Here is an 18,259-nt window from a genome sequence, read left to right on the forward strand (position 1 = left end):
AACACATCAAGGCATCTAGTGGAATCAAAGGTGAATTAAAATTAACTAATTAAAAGCCTAAAAAGCATGTTTTCACATTTAAACACAAATTAGGGAGAATATACAAAATCATGCTATTTTAGTGAATAAATGTGAGAAAATGTGATAAAATCCACTAAATTAGGCATAAAATGCACCACCAAATAGTGGTGCATCATTATGATGTTATTCATATATATATTTTAGGTGTTGTAATGCCTAACCAGTGCAATGACACACAGATATATCCTGGTTCAGCTACTCAGTGCAATGTAGCCTACATCAAGTCTCCATTACAATAGTGATAGAATTTCACTATCTTTCAACAAAATTACATTCAACAATTCTCCCTAGGATTCTAACCAATCCTATCTAGGATAAATCCAGTTTCTAATCCAAACTAGACTTGACTCGGAACTCGCCCTAACTTTTAAACAGTAAAGTACTAACCCAACTTGTAAGGAAATTCCCTCAAGATCATGACAACAAAATAGAAAAACTAACAAAGAATTTTTGAGATAACTATGCCTTTTTCTCTAAGTCTAACTCTCTGTCTTTTTTGACTCAATAATTTTTTCTTACAAACCTCACCATTTTGCCTTTTACTATTGAAATACAAAAAGACTAAACTGAGAAAATGAAGTATTCAATAAAAACCATGAAGGAGAAGAATGAATAGTTCAGTGAGATATGGGAACCCAAGCTTTGTAATTTCTCTCCTTATTCCAATCCTTGGACGTTCACCCCTTTAATAGAGGAGTGAAGCTTCCAAGACTTGAAACCTTACTTGAGCACCTTGTTTGACTTCTTTATCCAAAATCAGTAGTAGCAGCAGTGTGACAAAGGAGAGAAAGGGTAGAAGCAGTGATCGAATCAAACATGCAACCATACCATCAATCTTCTCTTTCAACCTTTTTTTACTTTGCCTTTTGAATCTGGGCCGTGCTTTCTTTCTTTAACTTCAAGTTTGATTTTTTAGCCTTGATTTATAACAGAGCACCATTATCTTTAATTTCTTCATTTTTTTCAGATTGGTGCTTGTAACATAAGTGATTTCTTCAACATTCCTTGATGAAGCACAATTGTGGAAATGCTTTTTGTGATTTGCCCTTTTGATTTGATTGTCTTTTTGTTATAATTTTTTTGACCTTCTCTTCTTGCATGAAATTGGAAACCTCCTTTTTTATCTTTGATTTTGCCCTAGTTTTAGAATTTCTTTTTTCTTTCTTTAGAGAGTTCACGTATTGTGATGTGAAAGAAAAGAGAAGAGAGAGAAGAGAGAATTTTGGTTTCGATGGTATGAAGTGAATTGGTTCAAATAAAATGAAATTCAATTTTTTTAGTTAGCACCAAGAGAATAAGTTTAGATATGGACTACCGTTTGAGCTTGTTTATGTTCTTGGGCCAATTGCTTTCTTTCTTTTATTTGGTTAGAAGCTTGTTTTTTGTTTCTCATAAAAATTACTCGTGAAGTTAATAAGTAAATCTTGGGCCATGATTATGTGTGTGAGCCGGATGCTATTTGACTTGTGTCATTACTTTTTGTTTTAATTTAATTTATTTTTTACACACTAAAGTGTATGTTTTTAACCTACAATCATTTAATAATTTTATATTCTTTATTATTAATATCATTGTACGTGTAATCTTTATAAATTATGATAATCTTTTTTAAACATAATAATCTTTATAAATCACTACTAAAAACATGAATTTGTATGCTAATTAATTATGTCTAATAAAAAGATAGATTAATTCATTATTATTTTTAAAGTGTATAATAAAATAAATAATTTTAATTATGCATATTAATGACTAATCTAATTAATATGTAATAATTTCCTTTTAATAATGCATTCATACAAATAGTAGTATAATAGAAACAATTATAACTATTATGAAAAATACTATGATTACGTAAAGTATTGTTAGTTATAATTGTACATTTATTTAACAGTAATAATAATAGGATTGATCTGCTTTAAAATAGAAAAATTAAATTTAATTAATACGAAATTAAGTTGATATATATTAATTATTTTAGTCATTAATTATAGTTATTAACGTAATTTTTTTATACTCGTAATTATCTTTTTATATATCTAAATATATATTATTCGACAATTAAATTTTAACCCAATAATCCTATTATTTATACAATAAAAAATGTTAACCCAACTAAATATATCACAGTGGACAACTAAATATATCCGTTTGGATGTAGTTGCGAAAGCGTACAATTCAATTAATTGAGCATTGCACATTTAAACTCTGTGAACAGTAGTTTCACTTTGGGTTCTTGAATCACACAGCTATACAAGTAAAGAAAAAAAAAAAAAAAAAACTCAAAGTCATCTCTTTTATGAAAAACCCTTTCACTCTGGTTACAGGAAAGCAACTCTATATTCCTTCTTTCATTAATCTTCACAACTCAAAACATATCTATTTTATCTATACTTTCTTTACCAATAAAGAGTGAATCCCCTAATCTTAACGTCCTCATCCACCCAACTATAAGGGTCATTTTCTTCAACAACAGCAGCCTTTTTTTTCATAATGAAGTTTCAGGTAATGCAAACCAACAAAGACAAAGATAAGAGAAAAAGACAAAAGTAAAACAGAAAATGAATACTAATTTCTCTGACTCTTACTCATCTTCTTTTCAATCTCCTTTAACTTGGATAAAATCACTTTCTAATACACCCACAGTTAATATATCATAAATTTCAAACAGCCTTTTAGTTTTTCTTTATTTAATGATCCATTAATTCCAATTGTGCACTTTCCTTTTCCATTTCTTTTAAATAAAAAATTAATGACACGTTTCAAATTTAAAAAGAAATTTCAGATGACAACGAATTAGAAAAAATTAAATACCTTTATTTACCATTATTTTATTAACTTTTCATCTCCAAATATAAATTCTTCTCATAAAACAAGTTGATCTTAGGAGGTTCATCCTTCGATAACGGAGTTATAACTCAATTTATTAAACTCAATCTGGTTTATTTAAAAAAAAAAAAAACTCCAACACAAGCTTGAAAGCTATGATCCATTTGTTATAACTCGGTGATAACATGCTATAACTCGGGTAATAGAACGGATGTTTCTCAATCAAAGAAAATAATAATATGACTTTATTTTCATAAAGACACGTCAAAACGGATAAACGATCACAACATAATATAGGTTAGCAATTATTTGTTTAAAATATCATGTGAAAAATTGCGACAGTTTGAAAACCACCGTATTTTTTTTAAAAAGCACCTATTAGAATTGCAGCCGTTAAGAACTGCCACAATTTTTTTTAAAAAAAGCCAATAAAAAAATAGTGGCGATTTTGCAACCGCCGCAATTATATTAGCAGTTACTAGAAACTGCCGCAAACACTAATTTCCGTGGCCTAAAAAAGAGTGGTTCTTAAACCGCTTGTATTGTGTTTTGCGGTGATTTAAAACTGTCACAAAATCCTTAAGAAATTGCAGCTATTTTTCACTTCTTTTGTAGTTAGAGGCGGTGTAGTGGGTGCATTAGTGAGATGAGGGGTGAGGTGGCGGTGGTGAATAAAGATTGGAGTAATGTAGCGATATAGTAATGGAAAAAGAGAGGGAGAAGGAAAAGGAGAAGAGAGACTTGAAAAAAAAATATTAACTACATTTTGATTGTTAATAATGATAGGAATAAATAAAGATAAAATTAAAAAATAAATTAAATATCAGAGATATTTTTAAAATATTTCAAAAAATATAAGTGACCAAAAATAGATTTTATTCTAAAAACAAAATATAGTCCGTTGAAAAAAATTAGAATAAAATAATAAAATATATCCTTTTAAAGAAAAAATTAGCTAGCCTCATATATATATTAAACATCCCTTTAAGAATGTGTTTAAAATCAAATATTTTTTTGAACTAATTTGATTTGATTTAAAATGAATTGACACGGATTGAATTAGAAATAAATTTTTATATTTAAAATTGATTATATAAAATAAAAATTAATTTTTATAATTTTTTATCACCATTAATAACTGTTAGTACACTGGTGTTAGACCACATCGAACAATTCAGACTACGCCTCTACCACCTCTTTCTTTCTACAAATCCTTCTATTTTATATAATAACTAAAAGATAAAAATAATGTTTTATAATTTCAACACCGAATCATTTTAATTCTAACAGTTTTAGTAAAAATAAAAGAATTTGAATTTAATTATAATATAAATATCAAAATTTACAAATTAAGTCAATTCATTTTTTTTTACTCATTCAAAACAAATAATTTGATTTTAAAAATAAATAAATTTTGGGTTCATTGAATTTCAAACACATTCTCATTCTCCAAGTCAATTTCTTGCATGGGACACACCCCCGAAAACCCTTAGAATTGAATCTCGCTTTAGATAGGATAATTGTTTCATATTTTTAAATACTATAAACATCATATCCTTGATAAATTTGAGATTTGTAATATATTTTTCCATGCTTTAACTTTTCACTAAGAAAAACAACATTTGAGACGTTAACTTTGCACGAAATATATTTATGAATGACCTAATAAATAATAACATTAGATGTTATAACTTTTGATGTTATATTTTAGTTAGTTTTAATTCAATTCCCAAGAATTATTTAAAGATAATTATTGTAATAATTACTATTAGTTAGATGACAGTAGTCAAAGTTTACTTCATATATATATTTTTTTTGTTTATAGAAGAAGTAGTTTTATTTATAAAAATAGTCAAACAACACTTATAAATTATAAAAAAATTAGATCTAAATCTAAAAAAAAAAATTAGACATTCTTTATATTAAACTATATATAAATTAAAAGAAGACACATAATTTAATTATATAATCTTAATCAGTAAAAGCAAAGAATGTGATTCTTTTGTTTCTAAATTTATATAAAGTTGCAACATAATAAGATACATTTTCTTTTTCTTAGACTAAAACTGGATATTTTTTTTAGAATATTTTTTAAAATAACATAAAATTTTAATGCTAATTTTTTTTTTTAGATATGAGAGATTTATATCTCTATATTCAAAAATCTATACACTACAAAAAAAGAGACATAAAATGGCAATAATATTACAGCAGTTCTAAAAAACCGCCATAATATTCAAATATTATGACATCTTTTTGTGGTGCCATAATTAATTTACACGTGATGGCGGCTTTTGTGGATTTTGGCGGTTTTAAAACCATTACCACATTATATAAAAAGTCTCAACCCTAACTTAGCCTTCATTTCCCGTTCCATGCGAGACGATGGCCACTGTGAGAGAACGGTTGAACTCTGCCACTCGCGATCTCCTCTGTTCACAATCTCCTCCGGCGACGATCCTCTCCGACGATGATCTCCTCCGGCGACGTCGTCTCCTCCAGCAACAGTCTCCTCAAGCGACGTCTCCTCCTGCAACATCTCTTCCAGCGCTAGTCTCCTCTTGTGACGTCTCCTCCAGCAACGGTCTCCTCTTGTGACGTCTCCGGCGACGTCTCCTCCAACGTCAATTTCCTCCTCCGACGTTTTTCTATGCGGCAATCTCGTCCATCGAGCTACCGTGCTTCGAGTTTCTCCACCAGCGGCAGACTCGTGAGGTAGGTTCTTCTTCCTTTTTTCCTTTGTTCTCTTGAAAATATTTCATTCTGATCGATTGTCTTAGGCTTGCCTTAGATTGGATGAAAAAATTTAATTAAATTGGTTTAAATCTCAGCATAGTAGTCAAAATAGGTTGCTTACTGTTCTCTTTATTTTGCTTTGATTGGTTAATTTGATGGTGAATTCTACTCTGCTTTTCTTGTTTCGAGAAGGTAGCGTGTGTGACTTCTTAGTTGCATGCTCTTGATTTGTTATTTTTTTATTTTTAATGGGTTTCATATGCATGTGAATGGCAATTAGATTGTTATTTCTATCATTGATCTGATAAGCAATATGTATGGGAAGCAGTTGCTGACAGTGTAGTCTTTTCTTCCAACAAATAAGTTGCTGACAATAAGTTATTTCTGACTTCTTTTGTTCCTTCTCTCATTCTTTTCTTTCTTTCAGTGTAGTCTTCATGTTTGAGAAAATGCGTGATCTTCTTTTTTGTGTTGGTTGAGGATTTTTTCAGAACTTTGAGGTTGATGAGATGGTAATAGAGAAAAGGCAAGAACAAGTTGGAGGTGAAACAATGGTGGGGACTCCCATTAATGGAAGATCAAGGCAAGTTTTTTCACTTGTGAATGGTGTTGGTGGTGGCCATGATCTTACTCCTGGTAGTGCTCCACCAAGCAATGCTGGATTAGACTATGGCATAATAGAGTTCACAAGAGAGGATGTGGAAGCACTCTTAAATGAGAAAGCCAAAAGAAAAGACAGATTCAATTATAAGGTTAGTGAAATTTAATTGAGCTAATTTGATAATTATAATTATAATTACCTGTTGTATCAATTGCTTATCTGAATTTCAGATCAAACGGGTTATCAAAGTTGGAGAAGCAACTGGTAGGTAACTGTTGCCTCTGATAATTTGGCTCTATATGATGGGCTGATTCTTCAGGGTTCCTAACAACTCATCACATTCTCATACTTTTGGAATTAGAGTTGATCAATTAACCTAAGAGATTGACATGTCATATATTTTGTTGTTCTGAGGCAACATTCAATTGAGACATAATGAACATAATGAGATACACTCACATGGTATTTTTCTTCTCCCATTTTCCCTTTTTATATTGTCAACTGTTAGATTTTATATATGGATATATACATAATCATATTGCTCCTGCAGATCAAATCCTTTAATTTCTTTCATTGGCCACTATGTTATTAATTAACTATTTTATTTATGAGAAACATGTGGAAAGAAGGGAATGAATTTGCTTTAGTTACCTTCCTATCAATCTGAAATATTGTGTGGCTGTCTTATTGTAATATAGGTTCAAAATTAGATGAAAGTGATAATATCAAAAGTGTCTTGGAAATGCTTATGAAAATGGTTATAAGAACTTATTAAGGAATCAATGATGTCATTTTGGTTTCATGCAGTTGCACAACTCACAACTAAGATTCAGCATCTATTAGTTGTTCTACACAAGAAGGTGAGTTACTTCTTCCAACATCTCTCATTGATCTTAATCTTCTATATATTGAAATGAAAATAACTACTGGTGGCAAAAGAGAATTTTGAAGCAACCAATTTCATACGGATCTGGAGATATTTCTATTTGAGTTAGACTTCTATTAAGCTGTATGTATGTAAAGTTATAGATAAGTTACTTACAGGATCCTGGGCAGTGTGGAAATGTATTGAAAGGATTTGAGGGAATTTTTGTCTTCCTCAAAGAACACTGCACTGTACAGAGTTTCTTCTATTTAGCTTTCCTTTTAAATTTTGTTTTAAAATAGTCAATGTCATTATTTTTAAAAAACTATCTCAAGAGGCAATATTTAGCTTTCCTTTTAAATTTTGACTGTTGTACTGTGATATTTGAAGATAAGGTTGATAAGCAAAGAACTTTGCTACCCAGCAAAAAGTAATTTAATATTAAATTTGATGAATGGATGTAATGCAATATTATTCGTTGGGTGTAAATGATGCCATATTGCCACTTTATTAGATTTTTCGTACTATTATTTTGCTTTTTATAATAAGAAGCATCTTTTTATAAGCAAAAGTAGTTCAAACTTCTGGTATGAACCAAAAGAATAAGTGTTTCTATAAGATAACAATCATGTTTTGTGGTTTCCTCATTTCCTGTAGTATAGGTTCAGATGTGGTATTGATTTTGTAATTTGCCTTTGAATATATCTCATCTGCAGATGAATTCTGGTCTAGTACTAATAGTAGTGAGTAAACCATTTTCTTGCAGCTAATTTATCAACGAAGGGCTATTCATATCTCCTTGCAGAGCATCCTTCGGGGGTTTATTTTGGTTGGGCTGGATTATCATCCAGGGGTGTTTTTAAAATGGTCATGAACATTGGTTGGAATCCATATTTTGACAACAAAGAAAAGACTATAGTAAGTGTTCTGATCATTCATCTGTAGTAAAATAATTATTTGCCTCATAAGTTTCTTGATGATACCTTTCTATCAACACAGGAGCCTTGGATACTTCACAAGTTTGATGAGGATTTCTATGGGGAAGAACTTCGGCTCATTATAGTTGGTTACATTCGTCCCGAGGTATTAGCTGAATGAGTATTTCTTGTGTTACTTGTGTTGCATATACTTTTTAAGATTCACTAAAACCTGGCATTGTGTGCATATATAGGCCAATTTTCCATCCCTTGAAAGCTTAATAGCTAAGATTCATGAAGACGGTGAAATTGCTGAGAAGGCTCTTGAACTTCCCTTGTGCTGGGATGCTGATCATGCTTTTATCGAATTAACACTATAATTGAGAATGCGTTATTAATGAATTTTTCCAAAAGAATATCTTAAGTGGTGTTTTCTTCTTTCTTGATATCACTTAAGCAAAGTTTTAATCTTGTGTCATTAAATCATGTATGTTTATGTAGGGGTCTGCTCAAGATGAAGTCATTGCTAAAATGAGAAATGCATTTCTGGAAATTGTTAAGAAATATAAAGTCTTTACTGAAGAGGAGAGGAAGAAGGTTAATTTTTTACACTTGACTACCTCTATACAAAATCTATTGCCTTTAGCAATTTTTTAATAATAATTGAGACTTTAGGTTGTGGCAGTTGGTGGACTGCATGTAGTTGGCACAGAGCGTCATGAGTCCCAGAGAATTTATAATCAGGTTTGCATTCTTTCCTTTTCTTGAGAATAGATTCTGGCATTACACAGCCAAATGCCTTTTATAATTCTCAGCTATCATAGCCCCTATTCACAACTCCTTTCATGGATATATTGTTGAATAGTAGTTAAACTTGAAACTTCAATTTCTATTTTTAGTAATCTATTTTATGTGCAGCTGCTGTGCAGAGTCATTGATCACCAGAAATATTATTAGTAACAGTGTGAATGTGTAGGGTCATCTTCTTTTTCTCCCTCTTCACACTTTTAGATCTAGTTCATGGTTTAGTAGGAAGAAACAGGGAATGCATGTTCTTTTTTTATTGTGTATTTTTACTTTGATTGATCTTTTGGATTGTTGTTCTTGTTGACGAGGGTGCTAGAGGTGGTGGAATTTTATTACATGTTGATGAAAAGAGAACCATCGCAACCGTCTCGACGCGAATGCAGCTCCAACGGAATCGTGGAGGCAGTGCTGGCTCCGGGAAATGCACGGAATTGCGGTAAGTGCTCTGTTTTCTTCATTTTACGCTAAATTTACAATTATGCTCTGTGATACTGTGAAAATCAACTAGTCAAATTTTAATTTTGCGATAAGGTGTTAGAGTTTTGATTCTTTGGTGTGTGAGTATGAGGCTGATGGATGAGGTTGAGAAGGATACTATGAACACCTTAGTTCTCGGCATACTTTAAATGTATGGATGGAATACACTACATCTGACTCAAAATAATTGTCGGTGTAGTACTTTCTAGTTATATTTAAATTATGAAAATGGCTTCCATGCAGATGTGGGAAAATCTAATTCAGAAGGCAAAAGGAGGAATAGATGTGATTGAAACCTATCTGTTCTAGAATGTTCATGATCCTTCCTCTAGCAATGTACCTCACCACTCTCTTCTTCTGAATTATTATCATGTTCTGTTTTTTTCTGTGTTTCTCTCTCTCATTTGATCTTTGTTTATTGTGTTTTCTGCATGCTACTCAACTCAGTACAATTTTGAAGGAAGATATGATCTAGTGAGATTCATGAAGATAATACAAAAAGTTGATCTCTACGCTCATCTTCGTATTGGTCCTTATGTCTGTGCTGAATGGAACTTTGAGTACCTTCTATTTTCCACTACTACTTTTATAATTTTTAATTTAATTTAATTTATCATTTTTTAGTTGTATATAGAGAATTTTCTGTTTGGCTGAAGTATGTTCCAAGAATAAGCTTGGTCTGCAAACCAGCTTCAGCCTCCTTTCTGTTTACACAAGAGAGAATTTCAGTTCAGATTATAATCATACTTTATCCTTCTCTGTTCCGTATACTACTTATTCTATTATTTATTTTTCGTCATTAACAATATAGCTTGTTATATTATCGATACAGAAATGGCGAGAGTACGCATCAAGAGGACTATCGGGGTAAACATCATTTGGTTGCAACCAACGAAATGAAATTCTGCTTGGATGCTTCCCCAAAACAAAAGCTTATTTCTAAGTTCAAGAGAGGTACATTTACTCCTTGCAGATGGGATGCAAATCAGGTATGCTTTACTCCATATTTCACATACAAGATTTGCATGTGGCCCTTAATCTCTAGAAATAAGTATAGAAGCCTGCATTGGCCCAATTTGTATTTTGTTGATTGATATACATAGATTCTATTGAAAGCTGATCTATCCAGTGTTTCAACATATGTGAAAGCTGAATCCAAATGGGACCATGGTAAAAAATTACTCCGGTCTATGTGTAATAGCAGAATCTGCCAAAGGTAAAACTGTAAAATTATAAACATTTCTCAATTGGATAACACTTTTATAAGTCTTTACGGTGCTTCTTTGTTATTCTTAATCCAAATTGGTCATTCATGCAGATAGTATTAGTCCTGGTGGGATTTGCTCTTGGATTGCAAAAGGAAGAAGATGTGAATAGCCAACCGTCACTTTAGATGAATCTTAATAATCAATATATCATTCAAGAATTTAATAGACTCTTAATTCCTTACTTTATATACGTGTTTAGGTGAACTATATGTTGCTTTCTTCAATTTAAGTGAACAAAAGACAGTGATAAGTACAAAGACATCGTCTCTGGCTGAAGTATCTTTTTTTTTATGAATTGAACCAATTGAGAACTTGATTTGCAGAGAGCAATGCAAGGATTTACTAGAAGATTGTGGGATTGATGAAGAGTGAGGGTCTCTTGGCCGAAATTGGTCTAGCACATTATAATAAAGCTTCCAGTTTAGTATTTCAATAAACTCTCTCGCATTCTTTGATAATGATAGTGTTTGATGATGAAAACCAAGTGCAGGAGAATAGCTTCATTTATGTGAGTGCTATTTCTTCTTTTTCTAGCTTCGGTTTGTAAATTATAGCTTTTAATCTTTTAAATAACTTAAATTATATCTTAGTTGACTCTATTAAAGGATTACTTGGAAGTTACTATCTATTAATGCTTACAAGAGGAAGAGGATCGAGAACAGGAGCAGTTATTATAACTTGTTCCAAGTACTACCACTACAAAAGAATAGGAACAGGTTGCTTAAGAGATTGGACTTTCCATAAATGAAGTTCAGCTTATACTTACTTTATTGGACTTATAGAATATGGTGGTTTTTGCCACATTATTTAAATCACTGATACACATGCTCTTTTTACACTATAGGTTATAGATGAGTATATTCAAAAAGTTGATCCTAAATCAGATGGTGCAAAGTGGGACTAGGTTGCTATTTATGACGAGTGTGCAGCCATTTTATATCAGGTGATAATATGATTAAATCCTGAAAAGTTGCTTCATGAATAAGTTACACGTCTCTCTTTCATTGATTACATCACAAGAAGACTTAAATGTTTTCAGTTCCTCAACACATGTCAATCTCTTCTTCTTTCTCTCTTACCAGGTAATAATTAATCTCTTTCTTTAACTTCTATATATACATTTCTTTAACTTCGGTTATTTATTTATTTATTTATTTATTTATTTATTTTTAATGCAGATTCTAGGTTTATTGGTTATTGTGATTCTAGATCATTATCTTCCTAAGAGATTCATTGCTAATTTGATTGTACTTCTGATATTTGGTTTTCTTGGCTACATGTGCATTTCAGAGAGACACAATTCAAGCTGTGACAAATTTTGCCAAACGGAATAAATTGCCTATTCTCATGCAAAAACAGATGATTGCACATTTGCATATGAAGTACAGAACTGATATAGAAGGGCAGCAGCAGCAAGAGTTTAAATACATATTCATATTCCATTTAAATACATTATTAGATATTAACATAGTTTAGGGAACTGGATGGTAGATTTGACTGATTAGTGTTTATTGCAATGCTTGTATTTTGGTAAGTTTAGTAAGACAAGGTTTTGTATAGGAGTTATTACTTTTGATTTTCAATAATAAAAAATTATATATTATATTAATATTTTGTTTATGAGTTATATAATATTTCATTTATGGATTATGATTTTTTGCTATTGTGAAATTTTAATCATATTTATTTAACGCGATAAAAATGACGGTAAAAATTGTTTTTTTAAACGATAAAAAATGTCACTGTCAGGGTAAAATAGCGGTTCAAAAATGCCATTTTAACCAACCAAAACACTACTGTCAGGGTAAAAATGGCAGTTCAAAAATGCCGTTTTAACCAACCAAAAGGCCACTCTGTCAGGGTAATAATGGCGGTTCAAACCGCCGTTTTAACCTATCCAAAAAGTGCCATTTTAACCCTGAGAAATAACGGCGGTTTGAACTGCCATTTTAACCAACCAAAATGCCACTCTGTCAGGGTAATAATGGCGGTTCAAACTGCTATTTTAACTTATCCAAAAACCGCCATTTTAACCTGAAAATAACAGCGGTTTGAATCGTCATTTTAACCTATTCAACCGCCATTTTAACCCAGGAAATTGTGGCGATTTTCAGAAAACCACCGTAATAACCAGAATGGCGCCCAAAATTACGTCACTTTAGGAAACCCCCATTATTGATAATAATGGCAGTTCAAACCGCCGTAAATACCAAAAAATCTACCGTTTTTACCAGAATTTTTTGTAGTGATAGATGGATGTCAAAACACTACAAAGAAAAAAAAACTAACCACAAAGAGAATTATTAAAGTCTAAATCTTAGCCTAAAACATGAAAACAAAAATAGAGACAAAAAATAGGAGAAGAAACAAAAAAAAATGGAGGAAAGAAAGAAAAAGAGGAAAGGAATAGAAAAAAGGAGAAGAAAAATAGGAAAAGAGAAAAAAAATAGTAAAAGGATGATCCAAAAAGGAAGTAGTAGGCGGAAAAAAAAGGAGAAAAATTAAAGAGAAGAACAGAGAAAAGAAAAAAGAGAAAGGAGAAAAGAAAGGAAGGTCACTGATGGCTAAGCTGAGCAGTGACAATAGCTCTCCACCACAACTTGCCTTTTTTTTTTCTTAGACAGGAGGAGCTTGGATTTTGGTTTCGCAGAAGAAAGGAGTTAAAAATTATTCTTTAACTCAATAAAAAAATTAATTCTATATATAAAATTTGATTACTACCTTTATAACTAACATTCATTTGTTTACATAATAATAAACTTTCCTAACTTTTAAGTCTTATATATTCAACCATTAATCTCTATGGCTCTTTCTCTTTCTTTTTGAGGAAAAAGAAAAAAGAAACGATTGAGGAATATTGTCGCTACATTAACTTACAAGACTATAGTGATTCTCCATCTCCTCCTCTATTTCTCTCCCACTCTTCTTTTTTTCTCTTCTTTCTATCTCCACCTCCTTTTTTTAGCATTTTCTTCATCTTCCTCATTCACCCATTCTTTCTTTTTATTTTTTCTCTTTTTTGTCATTTTTTTCTATTTTTCTGGCCATTTTCTCCTCTCTTCTGATGTATATTTCTTCTTTTGTGGTGTTCTTAATTTTTTTTAATGAGTAATTTTGATATGCATGATGGTAAAAATCTCTTCAGATTTTTAAAAAAAATATATTATAAAAAAAATATTTCTCTAATCAAAATATTTGCAAATTCAAAAAATTTAGATTTATTCAAAAAGACAAAAAGAATATATTGCAATGTTAAAACACATCTGTATAGATCCTAAAATTAAAAATATTTAAATTTGTCTCTATTTTTAGTTATTAAAACTATCTGCAATCAAAATTTGTACCCATTATTAATAAATGATTCATTATAAAAATATTTATTTTGTTTTTGGAGTTAAATATAATATTTTTTTTATATGTAAATGCTATTTGACTTTTCCTATAAATAAAATTTAGTTTTTTTATGTAAAAAAATCTTTTATATTTTGTTCATTATTCATTGTCATAAAAAAGAAGTTTTTAAAAATGTTAGCAAATATTTCAATAGATATAAAAAATTATTTCACTGATAAGTTGAAGGCGTTGACGATTTTACTGGATAGATGGCACAAAGATAATTTTAAAGACATGGACAATAAAATGAAGAAATTTGAGGATGAGATTAAGAAATTTGATAACATGATTAATGTTGGTGCATATGATGGCACATTAAAGACTAGAAGGAAAGTACTAGTTAGTTTTTCTAAGAAATGGTACGTTATAAAAGAGATTCATTAGAAGTAGATGTCTCAATTTCAACATACTAAGAATATGAATAAAAACACTAGATACTTTCATAATATAGCCTCGACAAGAAGGAGGAGCAATAGGATTGATGCACTAATAATCAATGAAGGATTGGTACAAAATCAAGTTAAAATAAAGATTGTGATTAGGTGATTCTTCAAGGAATTGTATCGTCAGGAACATGCTCTTATGATTGGTTTTCGTGATGGGTTGGTAAATCAGATTGATGAAGCTGTGTTTGTAGCGTTGGAAATGATGCCATTTTTTGAAGAAATCAAGGATGCAGTAAGGAATTGGGGGTCAATGAAGATTTCATGCAGTGATGGATATAATATGAATTTCATCAAGAAGTGCTAGGAAGAGATTGGGCATGAGTTCACTGCAGTTATGATGGATTTTTTCAGACTGCTAGGCTACCAACGAATGAAAATGTAACATGGATAGCGCTTACTCCAAAATTTGTGGAGGCTAAGGAGATCAAAGACCTTCATCCAATTAGCATGGTTGGATGTGTTTATAAAATAATATTAAACATGATGGTGAGAAGAATGAGATTAGTGATGCCAGAATAGTAGGGGAGACACAAAGTGCTTTTGTAAAGAATGGAAAAATATATTATGGAGCTCTTATTGCGTGCAAGACGGTTCAGTGGCTGAATCAAAGAAAGAAGAAAGCGGCCATTATCAAGTTAGATTTCCTGAAAGTCTATGATAGAGCTAGATGGAACTTTGTGAACATTGTGTTATAAAAGATGAATTGTGGTCACAGGTGGAGGGATGGTTCAGGGAATGTGTAAGCTCAGCCTCTATGTCAGTTATGATTAATAGGTCACCATCAAAGCCGTTCAAGATGGAGAGGGGTTTAAGACAAGAAGACCCGCTTTCTCCTTTTCTGTTTGTCTTTGTTGTTGACGTCTTGAATAGAATGGTGGGGGAGACAGTTAGGAATGGTCGCATATTTCCACTGCTAGTTGGAAGGGATAACATAGAATTATCGCATCTTCAATTTGCGAATGATACTATTTTATTTTTTCCTCCGGAGACAAAAACAATAAGAAGTTACAAAAGGCTCCTATGGTGTTTTGAATTGATGTCTAGACCGGGAATTAACTTTAATAAATCAAATTTGATATCGGTAAATTGTGAGCAGCGATATGGGTGACTAACATGTAACTTATTAGGTTATACAAAAGCTATTCTACCTTGGGATCTCTTTACGAGAAAACTCATGGTTGGTTAAGACTTAGAAATTGGTAATAGACAAAGTAGAGAAAAAACTTGGTTTATAGAAGGCGAATGTTCTCATGCTAGTTCTAATGAAATCTGTGCTCAATAGCTTGCCAATTTACTATACCTAAGCATGTATAAGATGTCAAAAATAGTTGCAGAAAAATTAATTGTTTTGTAGTAAAGATTTCTATAGAATGAAGAGAATAGAAACAATTGTATGTCTCTCGTAAAATGAAAATTGGTGCAGGCTTTGAAAAAATCAGGTGGGTTGGGTGTATGCAATGCAATGATAAGGAATACAGCTCTTTTGTTTAAGTGGTGGTAGCATTTTTCAAAAAAAATTATTCGTTGTGAAAAAAAATTTTGTGCTTTGTCAATAATTTATATTCCAATAAGATGCTATCTTCTCAGATATTACCTACAAGAGAAGGATCATGGAAAGATATATGTCAGATGCAAATCAAGAAACAACAGGTGAGGGATAAGATGATTCGGGAATTGTCTATGGGGCTAGGGGATGAACGAAGAACTCGTTTCTGGGAAGATATATGATTACAATGTGGTTCTTTAAAAGATAGTTTTTTAAGACTTTTCTTGATTTCAAACAAAAAAGGACCTGTTATAGAAGATTGTGAATTTTAAAATAGGCTAGAGTGGATATGAAACTTTTATTAGAGGAGAGATCTCTACCAATGAGTTGAAAATTCTCAACCAACTTCATGATATATTAAGGCTAGTTAAACTATCAACTAGGAGAGAGGATAAAGTGGTATTAAATTTGATAAAAAAAAGTGTATTTTTTACTAACTTTTTTGTACAGGTTTTGTAAGAATAAACTATTCCGGAAGACATAACAAGTTACAGCTAGACTAGAGCTATTTGGAGAGGATTGGTTCCTCTAAGAATTGAACTTGTTTGCATGGTTTATTTTGCTGGGTAGGATGAACACTAAAGAGAGATTTAGTAGACTAGAAATCATTGGTTATAGTGATAATATTTGTGTTTTGTGTAAGAATGATATCGAATACACTGATCACTTGTTCTTTAATTGTAAGTTTATCTTGCAGGTTTGGAGTGCATAGATGACACTCTTTAGTAGAGCGTGGGTCATGTCGAAAAGCATCGGACAACACTTTAAAAATTAGACCGGAGAGTCTAGTAAAAATAAAGAGCGAAAGAAGTGATTAATCGGATTCTTTACAATAACTTGAGATATTTAAAAGAAAAAAAAATGAAAGAATATTTAAGAATAAAAAGACAGATATTAATGTCCTTATCAACAAATTCTTCTCGTACTATAAAAAATGGTATAATATTGATTTAGTTGGTTGTTGATGGTAATATCAAAAATTATTATAGATTATTTTTGCTGTTGTTATAAATTATTTTGTTTTTTCTCTGTATTTGTGTCTGTTTTTATTCTTCTACCTTACTGAGCTTTTTAGTTTTAAAAAGATAATAAAAAAATAAAAAATAGGTTTAAATAAAAAATTATAGCAAATGATATTGAGAGGGGTCTTAATGCCCTTTTAGCGATTATTTACGTTAACCATTCATTACTGAAATTGTATTTTGTTTTCAAATCCATCCATGAATCCTTTCAACTCGATCTTTCAAGTTGCTTTGCTCTTTCATTCTCTAATTCATAGAATTCGATTTTCTAAAACCCCTTAATATTCTACTTTTTGAACCTTTCTTATTTGTTCTTGTCTACTAGCTGCCAAAAACAGTTTCAAGCCAGGCCGGTGATTTAATTTTTTTGTCTAATAATTGGCAACAAAATAATTAACAATTTAATTTAAAAAAATAATAATCTATACTTATTATAATGAGGATTATTTTTTATAAATATTTTTCTGTTCTTTCTTTTCTTTTCAATTTTATTTTGTTATTTATTTTGTGTTCTTTTATTTTTATAAAAAATGTCATATATATAATTTTAAATTAATCAACAAAAATATGCTGTAATATAACTTTAAATTAAGAAAAAAATATAGCACACACTATAACTACTACAAATTTCTAACCAGAATTATGCATAACTTACACGAATGTATACGAGTTAGTCCTCTGAAAAGACTAAAGTTATTTATCATCTCAAGTAATTTTATTATTATGTAAAAAATCGTTGCATTGTTTTGAAATTACTAATTGTTGAACTTAACTGGATGCATCTATCTTGGGTCAGATAAATATCATTATTGATTGTTAATGAACCAACAGTAAAAAATGTGTGCTATTATTCCACATTGATATAGTTGACCTAGTTACTCGATCAAAGTCAAAAGCGTGGCACCAAAGTCACTTTGCCCGATTAATTTTTATTATTATTTTAACAGAAAATTTTAGAACCACCATATTTTAATAATTTTAATTAATAATTAATCAATATAAATACTGAATTACTTTTAACAAATAAATTATATTAATTTATGTATAAAAATTTTGATAAATATAAATATATACTATATTAATTTCTGTGTATAAATTCTAATAAATATAAATATAAATAAAAAATAAAAATTAGTATTACTGACCAAATAAATTGTGTAAATATAATTTTGTGCGTAAATTTTTGTAAATATAAATAAAAATTATTATTGACCAAATATTAGACTAAAATAATAATATTTATTAATAACATAACATTATTAATTTACATT

At 30.4% G+C, this 18,259-nt stretch overlaps 1 protein-coding gene across 8 annotated transcripts; it reads left to right on the plus strand.

Annotated features, from left to right (window-relative positions):
- The first annotated feature begins 5,290 nt into the window (after positions 1–5,290).
- On the plus strand, positions 5,291–12,190 carry LOC112776579 (bifunctional riboflavin kinase/FMN phosphatase-like). Of its 8 annotated transcripts, XR_011877902.1 has the most exons (17): positions 5,291–5,625; positions 6,138–6,398; positions 6,478–6,709; positions 7,055–7,107; positions 7,879–8,030; positions 8,112–8,195; positions 8,284–8,626; positions 8,705–8,773; positions 8,948–9,272; positions 9,557–9,649; positions 9,761–9,873; positions 10,146–10,529; positions 10,632–11,089; positions 11,172–11,297; positions 11,426–11,524; positions 11,621–11,663; positions 11,872–12,190. XR_011877902.1 is itself a non-coding variant. In XM_072228065.1 (15 exons), the coding sequence occupies exons 5-7, from the start codon at positions 7,977–7,979 to the stop codon at positions 8,407–8,409; spliced, it is 264 nt and encodes an 87-aa protein (XP_072084166.1). In that variant the 5' UTR covers positions 5,291–5,625; positions 6,138–6,398; positions 6,478–6,709; positions 7,055–7,107; positions 7,879–7,976; the 3' UTR covers positions 8,410–8,626; positions 8,705–8,773; positions 8,948–9,272; positions 9,557–9,649; positions 9,761–9,873; positions 10,146–10,529; positions 10,632–11,089; positions 11,172–11,663; positions 11,872–12,190. The 8 variants fall into 8 exon arrangements, 1 of the variants encoding a protein (XP_072084166.1); XR_011877899.1 differs by having other exon boundaries at positions 11,426–11,663; XR_011877904.1 differs by lacking the exon at positions 11,621–11,663.
- Positions 12,191–18,259: the final 6,069 nt, after the last annotated feature.

The sequence above is a fragment of the Arachis hypogaea genome, chromosome 19 (genome assembly GCF_003086295.3).
Source record: "Arachis hypogaea cultivar Tifrunner chromosome 19, arahy.Tifrunner.gnm2.J5K5, whole genome shotgun sequence".
NCBI lineage: Eukaryota > Viridiplantae > Streptophyta > Magnoliopsida > Fabales > Fabaceae > Arachis > Arachis hypogaea.